The sequence below is a fragment of the Eucalyptus grandis genome, chromosome 6 (genome assembly GCF_016545825.1).
Source record: "Eucalyptus grandis isolate ANBG69807.140 chromosome 6, ASM1654582v1, whole genome shotgun sequence".
NCBI classification, from domain to species: domain Eukaryota; kingdom Viridiplantae; phylum Streptophyta; class Magnoliopsida; order Myrtales; family Myrtaceae; genus Eucalyptus; species Eucalyptus grandis.
Genome location: NC_052617.1, coordinates 46460855 through 46483432, shown reverse-complemented (window position 1 = coordinate 46483432; position 22578 = coordinate 46460855). Strand labels below are relative to the sequence as shown.

Below are 22578 nucleotides of genomic sequence, written 5' to 3'. Positions count from 1 at the left end.
GGGCTCATCCATATGTCAGAGTCGAAAAAAGAAAGAAAACGGCCTCTATTTGATTCATGTCAGACCATCATCGACCCATCTACAATGCCCGTCTAAAAATTTAAGGCCGATGTATCAAGGTATTGTTAGCTATTTAGATAGTTGAAACCCGACATAATCAACCCCACATAGTCAACTAACTCTTTGCAAAATATTTGCAAATTCTCACCTAAGGAAGAGGATAAGAAAAGGACATGGATGTCTATAAGAAAAGGTTTCATGGTAGAACTCACTTGGGTGACTAGAGCATAGAGAGGGAAGGTGATGTAGCTGCACAAGAATTGAAGTGCCAACCCAAGAAGAACCCTAGTCAAAATAGCTCCCACGTTCTCATGGAAGAATGATCTCCACCCGAACTCCGACTGCATCAATCCATGTCGCGATGTCCATTAGCATCATATATCGCACCATAATTTCCAAATCAGGGGGATTCATTTAAAACACCACTGATGAAAAACCAACAGAAAAATAAAAAATGGTAAAATGGAATCAGATCATGAGAAAAAATTCATACCCAAGTCCATAATAAAAATGCCATCTGGAAGGCGTTCTGCAATGATCGAAAGACAACTGGAGTTAGATGTTTCGAGTTTGGGGACGAATCGAAACAAAAATGATCTGTATCCGGGAAAAAAGAAGGGATAACACGTTTTTGTTAACGGGGCAATACCCATTATTTTCACAGCAGAAAACACTGTGTTTACATACCTGGAATAAAGTGAAATGGATCAAAAGAAGACACCACTGAGGCCGATTAAACCAGAAGAACTTGTCGTGTGGCTCGACAAGTGGAGCTCCTTGACTACACTGGTCCTGTCCTGGATATCTTGAGCCATTTCCATGATGATCACTTGAAGCTTTGTGCCCACTGAAAGAATTATCTGGCAATCCACCAAAAAACCAAAACAAGAAGAAGAAAAGTATCGTGATACTTCAGTATGTACCATGCGCCAACCTAATCATAATGTATGAAATGCATCAGAATGTGTTAACATGTGCCCGAAAGATTGTCGCAAATAATTGATTCAGACATTCGCAAAGTACCAAAGGGTCTCGCATACACGCTAGAGGTGAATTACAAGAATTGGGATCACAAAATATAAATTTTTTTCTGAATGAAGTTTGAATGTTTGAGGAGAGATTGATCCAACGATCTTTTTTTTAACTTCTTAGTTGAAGTAGGCAAAGAAGTGGGCTATGCATGAACTTACGAGAAGTGGAGCCAACGATAGCCAGGTGAGCGCGTACAATTCTGAAAAGATTAACACGAGGAGATCCATCTTAGAAGATGAAGAAACAAGGACTCATTGCAGAAGCCTGCGAACTAGAGCTGCAGAACTCACTGTATACGTTCAGCAGCAGGAACAGAATTGCGAAGATCCACAGTGGGAAGCTGCAACGTGGAACGAAAATTGAAAAGGAGAAATCAGCTTCCGATCAAAATGTCAGTGCATGTTGCTGCTGCAATAGTAACATTTCAATTTTCTTCACCGAGAGAAGAAGCACCTGATTCCCACGACGGCCTTGAAATCATCTTCCATAGACCTCTTGATGTACTTGTGAAAATTGAATTTGCTATTAGGAGCCAGATGGGCCTGCGCTGGTTTCCCACAGAAGGCAAATGATAAGTGCGATTTCTCATTTCAATGCAAACGATAAAAAGTCTTACAACGAGCCATGAAGACTACTTTCATGCACAGGTATTTGGCACAGGCTTAGTAAAATTTCCCCGCTCTAAACTCACGTTGATGAAGCCATGGCGCATCGTCAAGTAGTCGACCTTCGATACCGATCCGGAAAATTGCCTAAAGAAAGCAACCTGGTGATGAGGATTTGAGGGTCAGTCATGAACAGAGCGAGGGCCAAATCGACAAACGTGAGCCGATAAATAAGAGTAGAATGGACTAAGAGGCCGTGTTGAAACAAAACCGCTGTGCTTTGCAATGCAAGGGAATTTAAATTTAAGGACTATGACCACATACATGGGAAGATAATGCAAGACTTACGATCCATTTGATTCCAGGGACTTTTGAGAAGCCGGAGTGACGCATCACAAAAGAAGTTTGATGAGTGAATCGGAATCTCTCCGGATCTAGAAATTATAACAGGACCGGCCATTACCAATTGACGACAACATTATAATTATGATTAACGAAACTGCAGTTTCGAGTTCAACCGAAAGGGAGAGGATTAGTTAGGATCAATCACCATGAGTATATATGTATTCCATAGATGAGCTTTCTGCTTCCCAAGCCTTCCACTTCTTCGTCTGATCAACGTACAAAATCAAAATTTCATGAGGACTTTTGTGAAATCGTTTAATCTGAACTTTTGTGGACTGAGAAATGGGCTATGATCCGATCGAACCCATTCACAACAGCGATACATCGGCCGGCTCCTTTGAGGGCTTTTTTGGGCCCAAGAAGTTTATGGGCTAATTAAGAAAAAGTAAACAACAGCGTGACTATAACAAGGATTGTGAATTGCCCTTGCACTTGCACGTGCACACATACAGGGTAGAGACTTGTGCCAAGTACATGTAACGTCCCTAAATTAAGAGGATCGGCATCCAATATCGCATAGCATCGCAATTTATAATAAACATAAGTCTAAAATGCTAACCATTTTATACTTTATGTACGAAAATATTTAGATAAATCAAAGATCAGGTGCGTTAAGTACTTAGTTAACGTCTAATCTAGTGAAGTCCATATTATTCCTGCATGCCTCTTGCACCTAATCTCAGGCCAAATGCCATCGCCATTCAACAGCGAAAATCCAGGCCTCGGATCATAACAATTGGCCAATAACAGGTTATACCTATAGACCATGATGCAGCAAGAACAAACGCATCGCTCTTAAGAACTTGCAATGAAGGAAGAGACTCACTTTAGCCCTCGCTAGTGCCATTGTGACGACGCTGTAGAGAACGTGAAAGACGGCCAGGACAAAAATGAAGATGTGCAGCTGATGCAGCCCTGACTGAGAGATCAACGATATCTTCCCCTGTTTTCAAATCCCATCAAAATCAACGTCTTAAGAACAAGAACGAAAACAGAACAGTGACCACAAAACTGTCAAAAGGGTCTTATTAGCTCGGGAGGAGGTCGTACGTGCTTGGAGCAGTAATCGTCCAAGGTGGAAGCCGCTAAAGATCGGCGCCACATCATGTCCGGGGCAATGGAAAGAAGCTTTCGCCTGTCATGATCATGGTCGTGGTCATGATCGTCATCGTCATCCTTGTTTCCGTGATTGAACATGCACGGAAGCATGGTTTTGCCATAACTAGCAGGGATGCATATCTTTGAAAGGACGCCTGTACTCACGGTGAGCACTAGAGATATGAAGCCTAGCAGCATGAGCTCTGCACATCCAAATTATCATAGCCCGTTGGTCTCGAACACGATAATTCCATAGTCATGCACGATATGCATTGTTGAAATTTATTTTATCGATTGACAAGATATTATGTGTGATATACACTATAAAGCAATGGAATTATGGTGTTATACCGGCTTTGATTTTCTCCAAGGCTTCCATCATGGCCTTCTTCTGGTCCTTCTTGAACCACTGCCATCATCAGTTCACCACAGAGTAAGAATTCCATGACAACAGTAAAGAAATTTATTGTACAATGCTAACGCTATAAGTACAATATACCTTGGCCAAAAAATGAATGCACTGTTCGATGAAGACGGATACAATGATGAAGACCGCGCACACGGTGGCGATCGCCCACGTTGGCGACTCTTGCAACAACTGGCCTCCTGCAGCACCTGCCATGGCCTGAATTCTCTCTACACCAATGCTTGCGTCCGACCGATAGAGACCGACGAACTCAAATCTTTCCTCATTTCGGAGAGAGAAGAAAGCGAGAGAGATTATGGGACAAAAGAGAGCAAGAGCGATGATGTGCTGTTTCGAATTCCAATCGGGCAAATTAGAATATAAACGTTTGGAGCACGTATTTGGGGACAGAAGAGGGAATAAAATTATGCACACTTTCGTCACAGGTTGTCCGAGAACGAAGATCGTTCGACGTTGACCTAAATTCCAGCTCCATTCGCGGTGGGATTCTCGTTTTTGTCTTCTTTGCGTTTCGAAAGTTATTGTCGAATCAAATGACTTTGGCAGTGACAATAATTATCAAATCAATGAATAAACATGAATAGGGTCCTGGTTAAACATGCCAATTCTTAGAATTGTGCAAAGCATATGTCTAACCAGCAGGAAGCAAGCTTCCAACTGAGACTTCTAGCAATAACCCAGTAATCCGACACCTAACCTAGATGCGTTCCTTATTTCAATATACTGGTGCCTGCACGAACTATCCTCTCAATTGAAGAAAAAGTTTTTCTTCCCTTACCCTGAGGAAAATCTTCAAATTTTACATCTTAAAGTTCAAATGAAGTAATTTTATGACATACTCGGGTCCATATCAAATCGGTGAATAAACATGAACCGATTCAAGACTCGAGAATTGAACTATTCTTTTATTTTACTTGAGAATAATGCTATGAATAGGTTATATATAGTTGTTGAGACAAATCCAGAGTCTAGGATTACGCCTAGCTGATCAATAGATAAAAGACAAATGAGTATTTTTTTTTCAAATATATATATATATATATATATATATATATATATATGTATGTATATATATATTAAAATTGGAAGTTTGGTTGAAATCACCTTTTCGCGTATCTAAACTATCAATCACGTGCTTCATCCAACCACAGAAAAGGTAATGAGCTTTCTGAAAAATAATCAGCTCAAGAGTACTCTTTTCTTTGCAACGTCAATTTTTTTCAAAAGAAAAATTAGCTTTTATCTCTATTTGTTACATAAAGAATGAATGATCTAAAAAAATCGCCTATATCGGTTGAAATAATTAGTTAATTAAAAATATTCACATCATTGATAATAATCTATAATTAAAAAATTGCATGCATGCATGGTGAGAATATTTTCCGTCGGTTTATTTTTATAAGTGATGTAGTCGGTATTTTAAAAATATATATTGAATTATTTATTTTTCTTAAAACAAATTAGGAAAAAAAAAAAGAAATGGAGAAAACAAAAGCTCTTGCCTAAGTAGCGTGGGCCCCAAATAACAAATGACATTGAAGAAAACGAAACTCCAGTCCAGTTTGCACATCGAACTCATCGAAACGAAGGAGATCATCTCTCTCTCCCTCTACTTCTCTCATCGTTGATCTCGTCTTGACTGAGCTGAACTCCTCTCTCTCTCTGTCTCTCTCTCTCTCTCTCTCTCTCTCTACAAGCAGACACAGGCACGCATCCTTAGTCGCGCCTGCGCTACAATGGCTGCAGCGTCGTGCCCATCGAGGCCAGTGAGCAAACCTGCAGACGGCTTCTCATTTGGTAAGTCCTCTCCTGCATTTCGTCACTCTTGACTTCTCGAACCTCAAAACGTCCTCAAACGCCGTCGATCATCTGGGTCTAACGAGTGCCTTTTGGAACCGCAATTCATCCTCTCGCTCCTTCAGTCGCGTCATTGCCGTTGTTATTTCCATTAAATGAATGCGATCTGCTCAAACGTGGCTCCCCCGCGAAACTGCTCTAGTCATTGGGATTCTTCCCTAGGAAATAGTTGGACACGAATCGTGCTTCTTCGAGATGGATGGATCATCTTGGGGAGCGAGAGGGAGGGAGGGGGAGAGAGTTGACCATTTTGCTGTGGCAGTCCTTTTCATGCCCTCTTGGTGGCGCAGCAGAGATCGAAGTTGGATGAATAACCTATTTCCAGGTTTAGAATCACTGAACCATTCGATAAATTTGGTGTTGTCGGCCAGACAAATGGTGGGTACCTTACTGGTCATACGCTTGCTAATTGTGTTTTGAACGTCAGGTGTTTGTTATTTTGTCGTTGATGTAAAGCGCTCTCCGTTCTGTTGTAAAACTCTTTTACACGGTCGTCCTCGCCGTCTTTAAATAGCATGTTCTGATTTGTTTCTGTAGGGACGTCTCCGAAGACACCAAACCAATTTCTTGGGAGACCAGGCTGCAAGAATCTATCGTTCGCTTCAAATTATGCAGGCAAAGTGAAAGTCTGCACTTCTCGGAAACTCACTGTTCAGGCTAGGTATGATTATGACTTCTGGCTTCCTGCAATTTCGTGCTCCCCAATCTCAGTTTCTCTCCTGTGGTCAATGATTGCTTGTTGGAGTCCAACTATGTTGCATAGCCATTTGATATCACCTGATGACTATTGAATCAATATACACAAGTAACCTGTGGTGAATATGGGTGTTGATAAAGCACGTAAAGTAATCTGCGCACTTTAGGTGCTTGTCAAAAGACCACGAATCTAAACTCATTCTGAACTTGTCATGCTTAGCTACATACTCTACATCTATGACTTTTCCTGTGACTTCTTTTGCATTAATTAGGCACGTGGTAAATTGTAACTCTTTTGCACCAAAGCAACCTCTTCCAAAGAGGGGACTGAAATGTTATGGCACGAGAGAGTAATGTTCTGACTTTCTGTCTTTTGCACCAAAGCAACCACATTACATATTGAGCCAAAATTTAATGATTATTTGTGTCAATATCTCAATAGATAAAAGTTCATTTTCATTGGATCAGCCAACTTGAAAGTATAGAACGTAGTATAAAGTCTTACAAGCCAACTTGGAACTATAGAACGTAGTATAAAGTCTTACAAGCCAACTTGGAACTATAGAATGTAGTATAAAGTCTTACAAATTCAAGATTGCTTTGTCAATCGAAGATATATACCCATAGAAGCTTGAAAGGGAAACTGTAGCTTTTAATAGAATGGATGAGAGAGAGCATTTCGAACAACTACAGATGGTCCAGGTGCTTCACTCTGTGTTCTCATTGCAACTACATACTCATTTGTCGTGAATAACTTGTACCTGGTTAAGACTCTGCAGATCACCTCCTACAGATGGATGATGTCGAGAACTTACGGGATGTAGAACGGACGAAGATGCTCTCGCTTTAGCACCTGCTTTGATTGCCTTCTTAGAGTCTTAACTTTGCAAGCTTCCATGCACTTATGCAAACAGGTTGTGTAGCATCTGGATCAACTGTGGAGGGGAGGCGTCTTGTCTCCGAGTGTGGAATGATTTCATCCTGCTCAACGAAACAAGGGGAAATATATTCAGCCAAAACAGTCAGCATGGTCCATAACAAAGATTCTAGCTCCATCTGCATACACGCAAGTGCATAGGAAGCAGCATTCGACATTTAACCAAATTTTAGATCTAACATCGCCTTTATTTTTTGTACCAGACACAATACTTTTGAAATCCTATTATTTATGGATATAGGGAAAACAAATTTGGACATAATATTAGCTTTACATTAAAGTTCTCTCCTAGTACACATGCTTTTCTAACTTCCTCCAGGCAAGCGCAACAAATTGTTGCGCATTAACTGCTTTAAGTGCATCTGCATACTGAATAACTTGTACCTGGTTAAGACTCTGTCTTCTCATTGCAACTACATAATCATATGTCGTTATACCCTGCACAAAATAAATAAGTATACTAAAATGCCGTTTGAAAGAATGTTGGCTAGGAGGAGGCATAGTTTTTTTTTTTTTAAATAATAATAAATAAAGGAAGAGGCATGATTCATTGCCAAACCTTTCTAATTAAAATCATGTGGAAGAAGAATAAATCTCCAAGAGAGACAGTGGCCAGACAAGAAACAGCAGTACATAGGGTCTGCAAGGAAAGAATCCATGATATAGCAATATCATCTCCATAATTAATTGTGTTGAGTAAAGCAAGTTGCTCAGAGGTCATCCTCAATTTCCGGATCGTGAGCAGCAGAGAAGTACATCAGAGAGTCTCTGACATGACTCAACCAAAGCACACACAAAAAGTGCGACCTAAAGAACCATGCGTACTTCAAATAAACAATAATGCATGAAAAGCATGAGAGAGTCGTCAACTGACCAAGTGATACCCACTTTTTCATTCAGATAGCCAAACTTATGCTATTATAATGAAGAGGTAAATGAAAGGAAACAACATACCACCACAATGACAATGGGAATCCGTGTGAATCGAACTCCAAGCTTGTCAATTATCTGATCTTCAGTGCCCTTTCTATCAACGAAGCACCGGACAAGGACAGCAACTCCCACACCAAATTCAACAACAAGCTGATGAAGATAAAGGCCCAAGCAAATGCATCAGTCCATTTAAGAAATGTAATTAAGGAAATGTGACTAGGAGGAGAAAACTAACATATTTGTAGGTAGATTGATGTTATGGATAGTTGGCAAGGAACGAAAACTCACCCAAATAAGGCTTACAGCCATGAGACACACAAAGGTGACATAGTTTTTCCTTCCCACACAATTATTCAACCACTGAAAAGAAGATGCAATACGGTCAGACACTCCCCAACACATAAAAGCTAACATGAGCATAACATCCCAAAACACAAGTGCAAATGATGGTAAGAAATGCAGCTTTAAGGGACTTGATCCTATTTGATGTAGGATCCTAATTCAGTTTCCATTGTACTAGGTCTTTTCTGTTTTATTAAGTCTTTATTATGCTTTAGGTTAGAAAGTAGTCGCATGCCAATCACGTGACTTCTAATGAGCTCCAGCCGTTGAGTCTAGAAGTTCTTACTTTAGATGGTGGGCTGAGATCGTCTTTCTTCTGTAAGCCTAGTATATACTGGTCATTAATTCTCTCTGTCATTAGTTTTTTTCTTCATTCAATAAACATCATTGGTTTTTATAACCCTAGAATATTTCTCTCTGTTCCAGCTTCAATTCAACTCTAATATAACCCCGTTTTTTGTTCTTTTTGCTATCTTTTATTTCTCCGACTGCGACAACTTGTAAGGAATTTTCCCTCCATCACTTTTGCAATCATTCTTTTAGAGCCATCCCTCGTTAATACATCCATGGAAACTATACACGTTAATCAATAATCACCATTAGGCCATTCATGAGCGAACAGAACTTACTCGACAATGATGATCAAATCCATCAACACATTTGTCACAGCTTCGGCAGTGTTTGCTAAACTTGCGTACCTGTGAGAAACAAAATGCAAGCTCTGGAGTAAGTCATATGTCATTCTTCTTTCGGAATGAACCACATAAAGCAGGGTAAATTCACCAAGAGGATTCGACAAACAGATTGAAATACTATTCATATGAACAGAAAACAGTGAATCACATGGGATTATGCACTTTTGTATGAAAATTGAAACAGCAATAAAATGTCTGAAGAAGTACCAATCTACCTTTGCTGGGTTAAGCACAATAAAACAACGGCAATAATTAGGCCTTACCTGTCCAATGGGATCAGGCATAGAACTTGTTCATAAGAGGCAAGCATATGTTTTTATTCAGTGAAATGCTGTTGTTCATGAATTTTGCATTATAATCGTGTCAGTCAAGATACGCATTCCAATTCCCAATTTGTCATATAATAAGACGAATGAACGAACAAGGAGAAACGACTGCCATTTAGCTCCAAATTCATCTAACTGCAAGATCATCAAAAGACTCCAAGGAGACTGAAAAGACCTATAAGGTTTCCAACAAGAAAATGAGGCCATAGCTAAACGACTGATTCAAGTACCTCAAACTCTATAGAGGCAGGGCTACCAACTCAGTTCGAAATTCTGCAATTTATTTATATCTGCCTCCATATGTTGCACCAATGCATAAGCTTTCTATTATGGGAACCCTGCGGCATGTCTTCCTAGTGCCTGGCCAACTCCACATTTAAAGGTAACCATGGGCTGGTGGAGCCATGAACCAGATTTCAGGATCTTACCTCGGCATTGCATATAGTGCAAATTATCTCATCACCGTCTCCTGTTTGTTCCTCCAAATGATCTTCATCCTTGCGGCAATCTTCCTTGACAAGGAAGCCACAGAAAAATCCCCCTAACATCGAATAGCAACTTGCATTATGACTACCAGATATTTTTCCATTCCTCAGACCTGCTTCGCCAGGCTCTTCCACTGAAACAGTATTTCCTGGTCTTATATGAAGCTCATCTAAGAAAACGTGGGAAAGACCAAGTACATGTAGTGCTTCTCACACCAGCAAATTGAGTGACTCATTATTCAGCCTCTAGCAGAGACTAGAGTAAAAAATTACCCTGAAACGTTAGTGTGCTTAGTTGGTCCAGAAAAAGAAGAGGACAGATTGGAAAGAAAATTCAGATTAATTAGTCTTATTACAGCTTAATGAGCAAGTATTAGTCTTATTACAGTTTAATGAGCAAGTTCTTCCCTGGATCATGATAACAACAATAAAACAACAAAAACTACACCAACCAGCTAAATCAGTTCCGCTATGTGATTGGTACGCTGAAGTTCTGTCGACTTCGACCAAGATCCCAGGGTCAGAAGGATCGATGGCAGTGCACCGGACATACAGTGCAAATACGGAGAGAGCCTAGAAGCAAAATCGTTATAACCGTGAGATATAAAAGCGGCAGCACATTCACACGAAACAGGAAAAAAGAGTCCAAGTGCACCTACCAACAATGAATAAACACCGAGCGCGACATATTCGTATGTGTCCTCCTTTCCAAGAAAGGGAGCAAAGAAGGCATAAAATGCCCCAGATAGCAAAATAAAACCTGTTATCGCCACCACCTGCAAACATCGATAAAGATGAATCAAGTACGGTAAAATGACGACCGCGGTGATCGGAACGCATGATGAAATTTCAGCCCAATCATCGACGCCATGATGACATCAGCACGACATGAAAAGCTTCTCTTCAGGAAAGTTAGCCGGATCCAAAACTGAACCCGATTCCCATAAATTAAACGAAGAACATTCAGGCAAAAAAAGTTCCGTGAAAATGGTTCGTACGGCTTGCGAAATTGTTTAAGAATTTCTGAATGGGGAACAGGGAATTTCATGTGAGAATTACTGTGGTGCTCCGTCTCGTGGCGAAAGCCGAAAGGTTCAAATTGGAGAAAAATATTTTTCAGAAAAAGAATCTAAATTTGACTTTGAACAGTTATGCGAAGCTAGAGATGGCAAATGGATGGGTCGGGTCGGGTATGGATCGGGTCAAAAATGGATTGATCCATATTTGATCCATTTAACCCGTTTTGACCTATATTCTTATAGTATAAATCTAATGACCCATACCCAAACCCGACTTGTACTCGACCCACACCCAACTTGACCCATATTGCTAAAACCTATTAATAATCTAAGAAAACCCACTTCTACTATATGCTAATCGGATTAAAACTTCAAATTAAATTAAAAATAGTAAATAAAAAAAAAGTTTTAAAAAATATAAATTGAAATATTTATAAAAAATTAGACTATGCACATGCTTCTTTTATTTGAAGTGAACATACCATTGAATAACTAAAAATTGTAACATTAAATTTTTTTAACTAAACCTAAAAGGCTCATTTTTATGATTTTTTTAAAAAAAGTATTATTAAAACATTTGTATGCAATACAATTTTTTTAACAATATTTATGCAATACAAATTTAATGGAAAATTTTATAATTCTTTTAAAAATATTTTTAAATAATCGAATTTTTAATTTTTAAATATATTTTTTTTATTTTTTTTATTTTTTTAAAATATAATTTTTTATTTTTAATAATTTTTTTCTTTTCTCTTTTTTTTTTTTCTTCTTCTTCGGCCGGCTGCTGGCCACGACAACAACCAGCGATTGGCCACGGGCGAGATCGAGCTCGCCGATGTCGGGCGAGGCTCGATCTCGCCGATCCAACGAGGCTAAGGCCCCGCCCGACGCCAACGAGCTCAAGTCTTGCCGATCCGGCGAGGCTCATCGGCGACCTACCGGTGAGCTTGAGCCTCGCCTAGTCTGTCGCGGTTGCCACCCCAATCGGCCGGCTAAGGAAGGAAGAAAAAGAAACAAAATTGAAATATGAAAAATAATTATAATTTCAATTTTTATTAAAAAAAGTTTTTATAACGTTAAAAAAACGCTACGGTTACCTAATAACCCATTTAGACTTATTTCCTTTTATGTTTTACTTTCTCAGATCCATTTCTGATTTATATTTAACTTTCACTCGACTTATATATAACCCATTTAACTAAAAATTGGTCATAATATGGGTTTATGACCCATTTTACCAGCTCTACGCGAAGCTTTCATGGCTTACGCCAAAAGTCGTAAAGCGTCCAAACAAATCAGCGACCAGATCCAGCTCCAAAAACCAAGAAGAAAACCACGATCGCCACCCGCGCCACTACAACGCTTTATCGAAATAGATTGACGACGAAACCATAATTCGGTCCGCATCGTTCACTGATCCACGAAAAAGCAAAAACTCCACACTCGACGGAACGCCAGACGAGGAAATGCGACATGCAATCGCTCACTGGCACAAGCAGTCGAGCGAGCGTGGAATGCATGGGAGTGCAGTTACCTGGGAGGGATCAGCGGGGAGTTCCCAGCCGTGACGCCTAGACATGGCTGGAACCGGGTCGGAGCACGCCTATCAAGAGCAGGCTCCGGTGAGTGCTTCGCGACCGAACTTTCTTTGTGTACCCAAAAGGAGGAGGAGAAAACGGAGAGAGAGAGAGAGAGAGAGAGGGGAGAAAAATAGAATAGTGTTGGACCGTATTTTATTTAGTTTTAATGGTTTTATTTAATAAATGAATTTCTTTCGGCAAAAAAATAACTCATTTCTCCAAACGCTCTTCCTTCTTCTTTTTCGCCCAATTTCTGGGTGGGCATCATTAGAGAAACGGTTCGATGCTAAGAAGCCGGCCCTAAAGTTTTTGCTTCGTAGAAATTTTCCCATAAACTCATTTTATTTTACAAAAAAAATATTAATTTAAAAATTAATTTTTAAAAAATATGATAACTCGTATTGCTTAAAGTTAGTCAAAGAAAAATGTTTTTATTATCGATAATAATTTATGACTTAATATTTATGTGTATGATGAATTTTTCTTTCCATTAATTCATTGCAAAATATTGCTTTTAAAAAATATTTTTAAATTAATCATTCTTCATAAACAAGAAGGCCTTAATTTTTTTTTAGTAACATGAATATCCGTGTCTCTTAACAAATTCATATGCGCAAACATACATTTTACCCTATTTGCCGCAGAAATTATGACTTTGAAGTCGAATTATTTCAAATACAAAATTTCCTTTTTATTAAATACCTTGAGAGTACTTTCCTATAAATGAAGTCCTATTGAGAAAGTTTGTGCACATGCCACGCAATTTCTCGTTTTAGGTATCATTGATCAGACTAACGATCATCAAATTTCATTTTACCTCGAGCATGAAGAAAGTGGGTGGTGATTGCGACATTTTTGGAGGTAATATCAAATTATCAATCTCGTATCATGCTTCGGTTGAATAACCAAAATCAGATTCCCCCGTACCAATTCAGCCCATGTGCTTCTGCTTTCATGCTCTCCCTCTTTTCCTCTGTTTCCATTTTTTTCATTCACGCAATTAGAACAGGGCAGGGAAAAATCGAAAAATTCAGAGATGGAAGTTCGTTATACATCGTGGAAGCCCTCTTTGAGGAAGTCCATCAAGCGAGTAGAGAAAGGTTTTCTCTTTTTTTGGCTTTTGAGTCCTCGACACATTACCTTATTCTTTGAACACTATATTATATGCATGGAGAACTAAATTGAATTGATTTTACAAAACTAGGACTTTATGGATAGAGGCCCAGAAAATAACATTGCATTTGTTCCCTGATTTGATATGGCGTACGTCAATTCTTTTTTTGTTTTGTATTCACACTGTGAAAGTCTTAACATTGAGTAGATTTTCCTTATTTAATACAAAGTGATAAGCCAAACGAGGCTGCGTATCAAATCTGAAACGAGGCAAAATGAATTGAAGAGGCGGCTGCTGTTACCGCCCTAATTAAAGTGATCTCGTCTCTTCAACTACGGTAATAACTCACATACGTAAGGGCAAGAAACGGTAGCAATTGGGACACAAACGATCGATCACTGTAGTGGAAACTTCATCCTTGACGATGTTAATGCTTAATCGGAAATTGCACTACCAATTAAACAGAGAGAATTGGACTTTTCACATATCATAATGAATTAATAACCGAATGCCAAACCTTATCTAATCATACAGATCAAGAACAAAAAAGATCTAATTGTTAGGGCTCGATGCTGAGCAACTCTGCTTTGGTGCTTGCTTGGTGGGTCTTTCTCATGGGCTCATCCATATGTCAGAGTCGAAAAAAGAAAGAAAACGGCCTCTATTTGATTCATGTCAGACCATCATCGACCCATCTAGAATGCCCATCTAAAAATTTAAGGCCGATGTATCAAGGTATTGTTAGCTATTTAGATAGTTGAAACCCGACATAATCAACCCCACATAGTCAACTAACTCTTTCCAAAATATTTGTAAATTCTCACCTAAGGAAGAGGATAAGAAAAGGACATGGATGTCTATAAGAAAAGGTTTCATGGTAGAACTCACTTGGGTGACTAGAGCATAGAGAGGGAAGGTGATGTAGCTGCACAAGAATTGAAGTGCCAACCCAAGAAGAACCCTAGTCAAAATAGCTCCCACGTTCTCATGGAAGCATGATCTCCACCCGAACTCCGACTGCATCAATCCATGCCGCGATTTCCATTAGCATCATATACGGCACCATAATTTCCGAAGCAGGGGAATTCATTTAAAACACTTCTGATGAAAAACCAACAGAAAAAAAAATGGTAAAATGGAATCAGATCATGAGAAAAAATTCATACCCAAGTCCATAATAAAAATGCCATCTGGAAGGCGTTCTGCAATGATCGAAAGACAACTGGAGTTAGATGTTTCGAGTTTGAGGACGAATCGAATCAAAAATGATCTGTATCCGGGAAAAAAGAAGGGATAACACGTTTTTGTTAACGGGGCAATACCCATTATTTTCACAGCAGAAAACACTGTGTTTACATACCTGGAATAAAGTGAAATGGATCAAAAGAAGACACCACTGAGGCCGATTAAACCAGAAGAACTTGTCGTGTGGCTCGACAAGTGGAGCTCCTTTGACTACACTGGTCCTGTCCTGCATATCTTGAGCCATTTCCATGATGATCACTTGAAGCTTTGTGCCCACTGAAAGAATTATCTGGCAATCCACCAAAAAACCAAAACAAGAAGAAGAAAAGTATCGTGATACTTCAGCATGTACCATGCGCCAACCTAATCATAATGTATGAAATGCATCAGAATGTGTTAACATGTGCCCGAAAGATTGTCGCAAATAATTGATTCAGACATTCGTAAAGTACCAAAGGGTCTCGCATACACGCTAGAGGTGAATTACAAGAATTGGGATCACAAAATATAAATTTTTCTGAATGAAGTTTGAATGTTTGAGGAGAGATTGATCCAACGATCTTTTTTTAACTTCTTAGTTGAAGTAGGCAAAGAAGTGGGCTATGCATGAACTTACGAGAAGTGGAGCCAACGATAGCCAGGTGAGCGCGTACAATTCTGAAAAGATTAACACGAGGAGATCCATCTTAGAAGCCTGCGAACTAGAGCTGCAGAACTCACAGTATACGTTCAGCAGCAGGAACAGAATTGCGAAGATCCACAGTGGGAAGCTGAAACGTGGAACGAAAATTGAAAACGAGAAATCAGCTTCCGATCAAAATGTCAGTGCATGTTGCTGCTGCAATAGTAACATTTCAATTTTCTTCACCGAGAGAAGAAGCACCCGATTCCCGACGGCCTTGAAATCATCTTCCATAGACCTCTTGATGTACTTGTGAAAATTGAATTTGCTGTTAGGAGACAGATGGGCCTGCGCTGGTTTCCCACAGAAGGCAAATGATAAGTGCGATTTCTCATTTCAATGCAAACGATAAAAAGTCTAACGACGAGCCATGAAGACTACTTTCATGCACAGGTATTGGCAGAGGCTTAGTAAAATTTCCCCACTCTAAACTCACGTTGATGAAGCCATGGCGCATCATCAAGTAGTCGACCTTCGATACCGATCCGGAAAATTGCCTAAAGAAAGCAACCTGGTGATGAGGATTTGAGGGTCAGTCATGAACAGAGCGAGGGCCAAATCGACAAACCTGAGCCGATAAATAGGACTTGAATGGACTAGGGCGCATTTGGAAAACGCGCTTCATTCCCATGAACAATTTCTAATAAAAAATAATTCTTTTTATTATGTTCTGGGAACAATTTATAAGCATTTTAAACCATTTGATAACTGTCCAAAATTTCAATTCCCGGAATAGAATTGCATTTGGTACCATGCTCAAAATTTCTACTCCAAATCATTTTCTTTTAATTTTTAAGTAATTTTATTATATTTTTTTCCTTTTTTTTTTTCTTTTTTTCTTCTTTTCTTTTTTTCATTTCTTTCTCCTATTCTTCTTCTTCAAGTAGCCGCGCTAACCTTGGGATGGCCGATGGCCCGCCGGACAAGGGCCGCGACCTCAGGAGCATCGCCAATCCTCGTTAGTCGAGCCTCCCTGACAGCTGGGCGAGCCTTGCCAGTGGTTGGGCTTGCCTCTGGCAAGCTCACTAGACTAGTTGCCGATGACCAACGGCGGATGACAACCGCGATGGTGGCAATAGATGAAGAAAAAGAAAAGGGAAGAATAACAAGAAATAAGAAAATAGAAAATATAAAATATGGGCTTGATTCTAGAATTTATTCCGGGAATAATAATCAATTTTTTTATTCTTGATTCCGTTCCAAATCTACTTCCGATAACAAAAAAAAATATAAATTTGTTCCTGGGAACAAAAAATTTATTAAACACATTTTTATTCTAAATCTACTCCCGGGAACAAAAGAACATAAACAAACACTATTTGGCACACTGCCAAATAGCCCCTAAGAGGCCGTGTTGAAACAAATCCGCCGCGCTTTGCAATAAAAGGGAAATTAAATTTAAGGACTATGACCGCATACATGGGAAGATAATGCAAGACTTGCGATCCATTTGATTCTAGGGACTTTGACGCATCACAAAATAAGTCTGATGAGTGAATCGGAATCTCTCTAGCAAGACTGGCCATTACCATTTGACGACAACGTTATAATTATGATTAAAGAAACTGCAGTTTCGGTTCAACCGAAAGGGAGAGGATTAGTTAGGATCAATCACCATGAGTATATTTGTATTCCAGAGATGAGCTTTCTGCTTCCCAAGCCTTCCACTTCTTCGTCTGATCAACGTACAAAACCAAAAATTCGTGAGGGCTTTTGTGAAATCGTTTAATCTGAACTTTTGTGGACTGAGAAATGGGCTATGATCCGACCGAGCCCATTCACAACAGTGATCCATCGGCCGGCTCCTTTGAGGGCTTTTTTGGGCCCAAGAAGTTTATGGGCTAATTAAGAAAAAGTAAACAACAGTGTGACTATAACAAGGATTGTGAACTGCACTTGCACTTGCACTTGCACGTGCACACATACAGGGTAGAGACTTGTGCCAAGTACATGTACTAATTTGCTACATCGTCCCTAGATTAAGAGGATCGGCATCCAATATCACATAGCATTGCAATTTATAATAAACATAAGTCTAAAATGCTAACCATTTAATACTCTATGTACAGAAATATTTAGATGGATTCCAAGATCAGATGTTAAGCACTTAGTTAATGTCCAACCTAGTGAAGTCTATATTGTTCCCGTGTGCCTCTTGCACCTCATCTCAGGCCAAAATGTAAACTTTGCCGTCACCATTCAAAAGCAAAAATCCAGGCCTCGGATCATAATAATTGGCCGATAACAGGTAAACTTATAGACCATGATACAGCAAGAACAAATGCATCGTTCTTAAGAACTTGCAATGAAGGAAGAGACTCACTTTGGCCCTCGCTAGTGCCATCGTGACGACGCTGTAGAGAACGTGAAAGACGGCCAGGACAAAAATAAAGATGTGCAGCTGATGCAGCCCTGACGGAGAGATCAACGATATCTTCCCCTGTTTTCAAATCCCATCAAAATCAACTTCTTAAGAACATTTACCAAAAAAAAACTTCTTAAGAACAAGAACAGAACAGTGACCACAAAACTGTCAAAAGGGTATTATTAGCTTGGGAGGACGTCGTACGTGCTTGGAGCAGTAATCTTCCGAGGGGGAAGCCGCCAAAGATCGGCGCCACATCATGTCCGGGGCGAGGGAAGAAGCTTTCTCTTGTCATGATCATGGTCGTGGTCATGATCATCATCGTCGTCCTTGTTTCCGTGGTTGAACTTGCACGGAAGCATGGTTTTGCCATAACTAGCGGGGATGCATATCTTTGAAAGGACGCCTGTACTAACGGTTAGCACTAGAGATATGAAGCCTAGCAGCATAAGCTCTGCACATCCAAATTATCAAAGCCTGTTTGTCTTGAACACGATAATTCCATAGTCAAGCACGATATGCATTGTTGAAATTTATTTTATCGATTGACATGATATTATGTGTGATATAGACTATAAAGCAATGGAACTATGATGTTATACCGGCTTTAATTTTCTCCAAGGCTTCCATCATGGCCTTCTTATGGTTCTTCTTAAACCATTGCCATCACCAGTTCACCACAGAATGAGAATTCTATGATAACAAAAGAAATTTTAGTAAAGAAATTTCTTGTACAATGCTAACACTATAAGTACGATATACCTTGGCCAGAAAATGAATGCACTATTCAATGGAGATGGATATGATGATGAAGACCGCACACACGGTGGCGATCGCCCACGTCGGCGACTCTTGCAACAACTGGTCTCTTGTAACACCTGCCATGGGCTGAATTCTCTCTACACCAATGCTTGCGTCTGACCGATAGAGATCAATGAACTCGATTCTTTCCTCATCCCGGAGAGAGAAGAAAGCAAGAGAGATGATGCGACTAGAGAGTGTGGGAGCGATGATGTGCTGTTTCGAATTCCAATCGGGCAAACGAGAATATAAGCGTTGGGAGCACGTATTTGGGGACAGAAGAGGGAATGAAATGATGCACAGTTTCGTCGCAGGTGGTCCGAGAATGAAGATCGTTCGATGTTGGCCCGAATTCCAGCTCTAGTCGCGGTGGGATGCTCGTTTTTGTCTGCTCTGCGTTTCGAAAGTTATTGTCGAATCAAATGATTTTGGTTATGACAATAATGATCGAATCAATGAATAAATATGAACCAGAGTTACTAGTTAGACATGTTGGTTCTAAACATTATACAAAGTATATATCTAACAAACAAAAAGCAAGCTTCCAACAAGAGGTTCCAACAATAGTCCAGTAACCCGACATCTAACTAGATACTTTCCGTATTTTAACATGTTAACGCTTGCATGCCCTATCCCTTCCAATTAGAGAAAAAAGTTTTCCTTCCCTCACCCAAGTGAATATCCTCAAATTTCACGTCTCAAAGTTCAGACGAATCAATTCTATGACATACTTAGGTCAATATCAAATCAATGAATAAACATGAACTAATTCGAGACTCGAGAATTGAATTTTATTTTATTTTTGCTTGAGAATAACGCCGTAAATAGTTTATATATAGTTATTAAGATAGATCGAGAGTCTAGGGGTACACCTAGCCGATCGATAGATAAAAGACGAATGAATATTTTGTTCGCAAGTTCTAAAAAAAGAAAACAAATTAAAATTGGAAGTTTTGTTGAAATCACATTTGGGCGTATCTTAATTGTCATCCAACCACAGAAAAGATAATGAGCTTTTTGAAAAATAATTGGCTCAAGAGTACTGCTTTTTTTCTCGCGACATCAATATTTTCAAAAAATGAATTTAGCTTTAATTTTTATTTGTTGCGTGAAAAATAAATTATCTAAAAAATTTATATATCAATTAAAATAATTAGTCAATTGAAAATATTTTTATCATTGATAATAATTTATAATTAGAAATTTGCATACATTACGAGAATATTTTTCATCAGTTTATTTTTTTAAGTGACATAGTCGGTATTTAAAAAAATATATGAAATTATTTATTTTTCGTAAAATAAATTAAAGAAGAAAAGAAATTGAGAAAACAAAAGCTCTTGCCTAGTCATCGCGGGCCCCAAGTGACCAGTCAAAATGAAGGAAACGAAACTCATTCCAGTTTGCGCATCGAACTCATCGAAACCAAACCAGAGGAGATCATTTCTCTCTCTCTCTCTCTCTCTGCTTCTCTCATCGTTGATCTCGTCTTGACTGAGCTGAACTCCTCTCTCTCTCTCTCTCTACAAGCAGACACAGGCACACATCCTTAGTCGCCCCCGCGCTACAATGGCTGCAGTCTCGTGCCCGTCGAGGCCAATGAGCAAACCTGCAGACGGCTTCTCATTCGGTAAGTCCTCTCCTGCATTTCGTCACCCGCAACTTCTTCAACCTCGAAACGTCCTCGAACGCCGTCGGTCATCTGGGTCTAACGAGTGCCTTTTGGAACCGCAATCTATCCTCGTGCTCCTTCGGTCGCGTCACTGCCGTCGTTATTTCCATTAATTCAATGCGATCTGCTCTAACGTGGCTCCCCCTCGAAACTGCTCTAGTCATTGGGATTCTTCCCTAGGAAATAGTTGGACATGAATCGTGCTTCTTCGAGATGGATGGATCATCTTGGGGGGAGAGAGAGAGAGAGAGAGAGAGAGAGTTGACTATTTTGCTGTGGCAGTCCTTTTCATGCTTTCTTGGTGGCGCAGCCAAGATCAAAGTTGGATGAATAACCTATTTCCAGGTTTAGAATCACTGAACCATTCGATGAATTTGGTGTTGTCGGCCAGACAAATGGTGGGTACCGTACTGGTCATTCGCTTGCTAATTGTGTTTTGAACGTCAGGTGTTTGTTATTTTGTCGTTGATGTAAAGCGCTCTCCGTTCTGTTGTAAAACTCTTTTACACGGTCGTCCCCACCGTCCTCGCCGTCTTTAAATAGCATGTTCTGATTTGTTTCTGTAGGGACGTCTCTGAAGACACCAAGCCAATTTAGACCAGGCTGCAAGAGTCTATCGTTCGCTTCAAATTATGTGGGCAAAGTGAAAGTCTGCACTTCTCGGAAACTCACTGTTCAGGCTAGGTATGATTATGATTTCTGGTTTCCTGCAATTTCATGCTCCCCAATCTCAGTTTCTCTCCTGCGGTCAATGATTGCTTGTTGGAGTCCAACTATGTTGCTTAGCCATTTGATATCACCTGATGACTATTGAATCAATATACACAAGTAACCTGTGGTGAATATGGGTGTTGATAAAGCATGTAAAGTAATCTGCGCACTTTAGGTGCTCATCAAAAGACCACAAATCTAAACTCATTCTGAACTTGTCATGCTTAGCTACATACTCTACATCTATGACTTCTCCTGTGACTTCTTTCACTTTAATTAGGCACGTGGTAAATGGTAACTCTTTTGCACCACAGCAACCTCTTCCAAAGAGGGGACTGAAATGTTATGGCACGAGAGAGTAATGTTCTAACTTTCTGTCTTTTGCTGGTCAGTAATAGAGATGGTGGAAGGTCTGGCAACACAGGCATTTTCATTGGTGGCTTTGTTCTTGGAGGAATTGTAATGGGCACACTTGGTTGTGTGTATGCACCTCAGGTGACACTTTCTGAAACTAATATAACTGTCCTTTTGCACAGAACTCCACTTTATTTTGTGGAGAACTGAACTCTGTTATTTGCAAGCACATGATTTAGATAGTGAAACAGGCAATTCTGGGTTACTCCTCAATAATTTCATTACTGCAGAGCATTCAAACTGATTATGGAGATGATTATGCTGACATGAGACTTACATATGCATTTCTTGTTTTGTAAAAGATTACGTTGTGGCACTTTTAGCAATAAAAACATTCTTCCACTGGATATTAGAAGCAAGAACAAACTTTTTGTTAGAATCTTCTTCCATGTGTAGATCAGCATGGCATTAGCTGGAACTGACAAAAAGGAATTAATGAAGAAACTACCGAAATTCATTTACGATGAAGACAAGGCTTTAGAGGTGAGCTCCACCATCAATTCCTGGATTCTCTACTGATTGCCTGCTTCTTTGTTTCACAAGTCTTGGCAATATAACTCTTATTCTTAATATGTTTGATGAGAATGCTGTGAGTCCATCATTAAAATACTCTTCCGGGAATATCATATGTTTTGCAGAAAACGAGGAAAGTTCTGGCACAGAAGATTGCGCAGCTGAACTCTGCTATCGATGATGTCTCAGCACAACTCCAGCCCGGAGATACACCAAACGGTGCAGCTGTTCCTTCTGACGAGGTGGAAGCTTCTACATGATGGGCATTTGTCATTTCATGATGAAAAAAGTCTTTCAATTTTCAAAGGCAATGAGTTCAAGAGCAACAAGTAGTTGGTAACTTTCCCGTGCAATTTCTTCATAGCTCGAATCATTTAGGTTTCCAGCGGTGCTTCTTCCTCCTCCCAGCCAACTACTCTTTACTCTTATTGCAGACACTTTCCCTGTTTTCTACGATTGCAACACTTAAAACACAAGTTTACTTTGATTATCTAATGGTGTCCCAACCCGAGCCAGGACCCCAACCAGGGACATGAACTAGCCAAAAAATTGTGGTGGACA

General features: G+C 39.7%; 2 protein-coding genes, 1 long non-coding RNA gene and 2 pseudogenes across 4 annotated transcripts; 2 read left to right on the top strand and 3 right to left on the bottom strand.

Annotated features, from left to right (window-relative positions):
• Positions 1–125: 125 nt before the first annotated feature.
• On the bottom strand, positions 126–3822 carry LOC120286383 (annotated as a pseudogene).
• Positions 3823–5183: 1361 nt separating this feature from the next.
• Positions 5184–7397, top strand: LOC104450331. 2 transcript variants are annotated; one of them, XR_726684.3, is made up of 3 exons: positions 5184–5424; positions 6022–6145; positions 6960–7397. It is a non-coding gene; the product is annotated as an uncharacterized LOC104450331 (long non-coding RNA). The 2 variants fall into 2 exon arrangements; XR_005552193.1 differs by having other exon boundaries at positions 6022–7397.
• Positions 6620–12545, bottom strand: LOC104450332 (protein S-acyltransferase 21-like). The gene is made up of 10 exons (XM_039315562.1): positions 12455–12545; positions 10558–10674; positions 10351–10471; positions 9842–9954; positions 9022–9090; positions 8339–8410; positions 8072–8200; positions 7677–7757; positions 7502–7555; positions 6620–7161 (listed from the first exon to the last, which is right to left on the bottom strand). The coding sequence occupies exons 1-10, from the start codon at positions 12497–12499 to the stop codon at positions 7051–7053; spliced, it is 912 nt and encodes a 303-aa protein (XP_039171496.1). The 5' UTR covers positions 12500–12545; the 3' UTR covers positions 6620–7050.
• A 1759-nt stretch (positions 12546–14304) lies between these two features.
• Positions 14305–18791, bottom strand: LOC104452133 (annotated as a pseudogene).
• Positions 18792–20116: 1325 nt separating this feature from the next.
• LOC104450328 (hypothetical protein) lies at positions 20117–22578 on the top strand. The gene is made up of 5 exons (XM_010064840.3): positions 20117–20337; positions 20946–21063; positions 21483–21585; positions 21901–21987; positions 22143–22578. Exons 1-5 carry the CDS (start codon positions 20277–20279, stop codon positions 22275–22277), a joined length of 504 nt encoding a protein of 167 aa, XP_010063142.1. The 5' UTR covers positions 20117–20276; the 3' UTR covers positions 22278–22578.

What these genes read in the sequence shown, in the direction of transcription:
- LOC104450332 (XM_039315562.1), bottom strand. Translation starts at nt 12,499, where the DNA reads ATGTCTAGGCGTCACGGCTGGGAACTCCCCGCTGATCCCTCCCAG. An exon ending in GATTTGATCATCATTGTCGA is followed by an intron (nt 8,411 to 9,021) that starts GTAAGTTCTGTT and finishes TCTTCTTTTCAG; the next exon opens with TGGTTGAATAATTGTGTGGG. An exon ending in TTCCCATTGTCATTGTGGTG is followed by an intron (nt 7,758 to 8,071) that starts GTATGTTGTTTC and finishes CTTTCCTTGCAG; the next exon opens with ACCCTATGTACTGCTGTTTC.
- LOC104450328 (XM_010064840.3), top strand. Translation starts at nt 20,277, where the DNA reads ATGGCTGCAGTCTCGTGCCCGTCGAGGCCAATGAGCAAACCTGCAGAC. An exon ending in TGCAGACGGCTTCTCATTCG is followed by an intron (nt 20,338 to 20,945) that starts GTAAGTCCTCTC and finishes TTGTTTCTGTAG; the next exon opens with GGACGTCTCTGAAGACACCA. An exon ending in ATGAAGACAAGGCTTTAGAG is followed by an intron (nt 21,988 to 22,142) that starts GTGAGCTCCACC and finishes TATGTTTTGCAG; the next exon opens with AAAACGAGGAAAGTTCTGGC.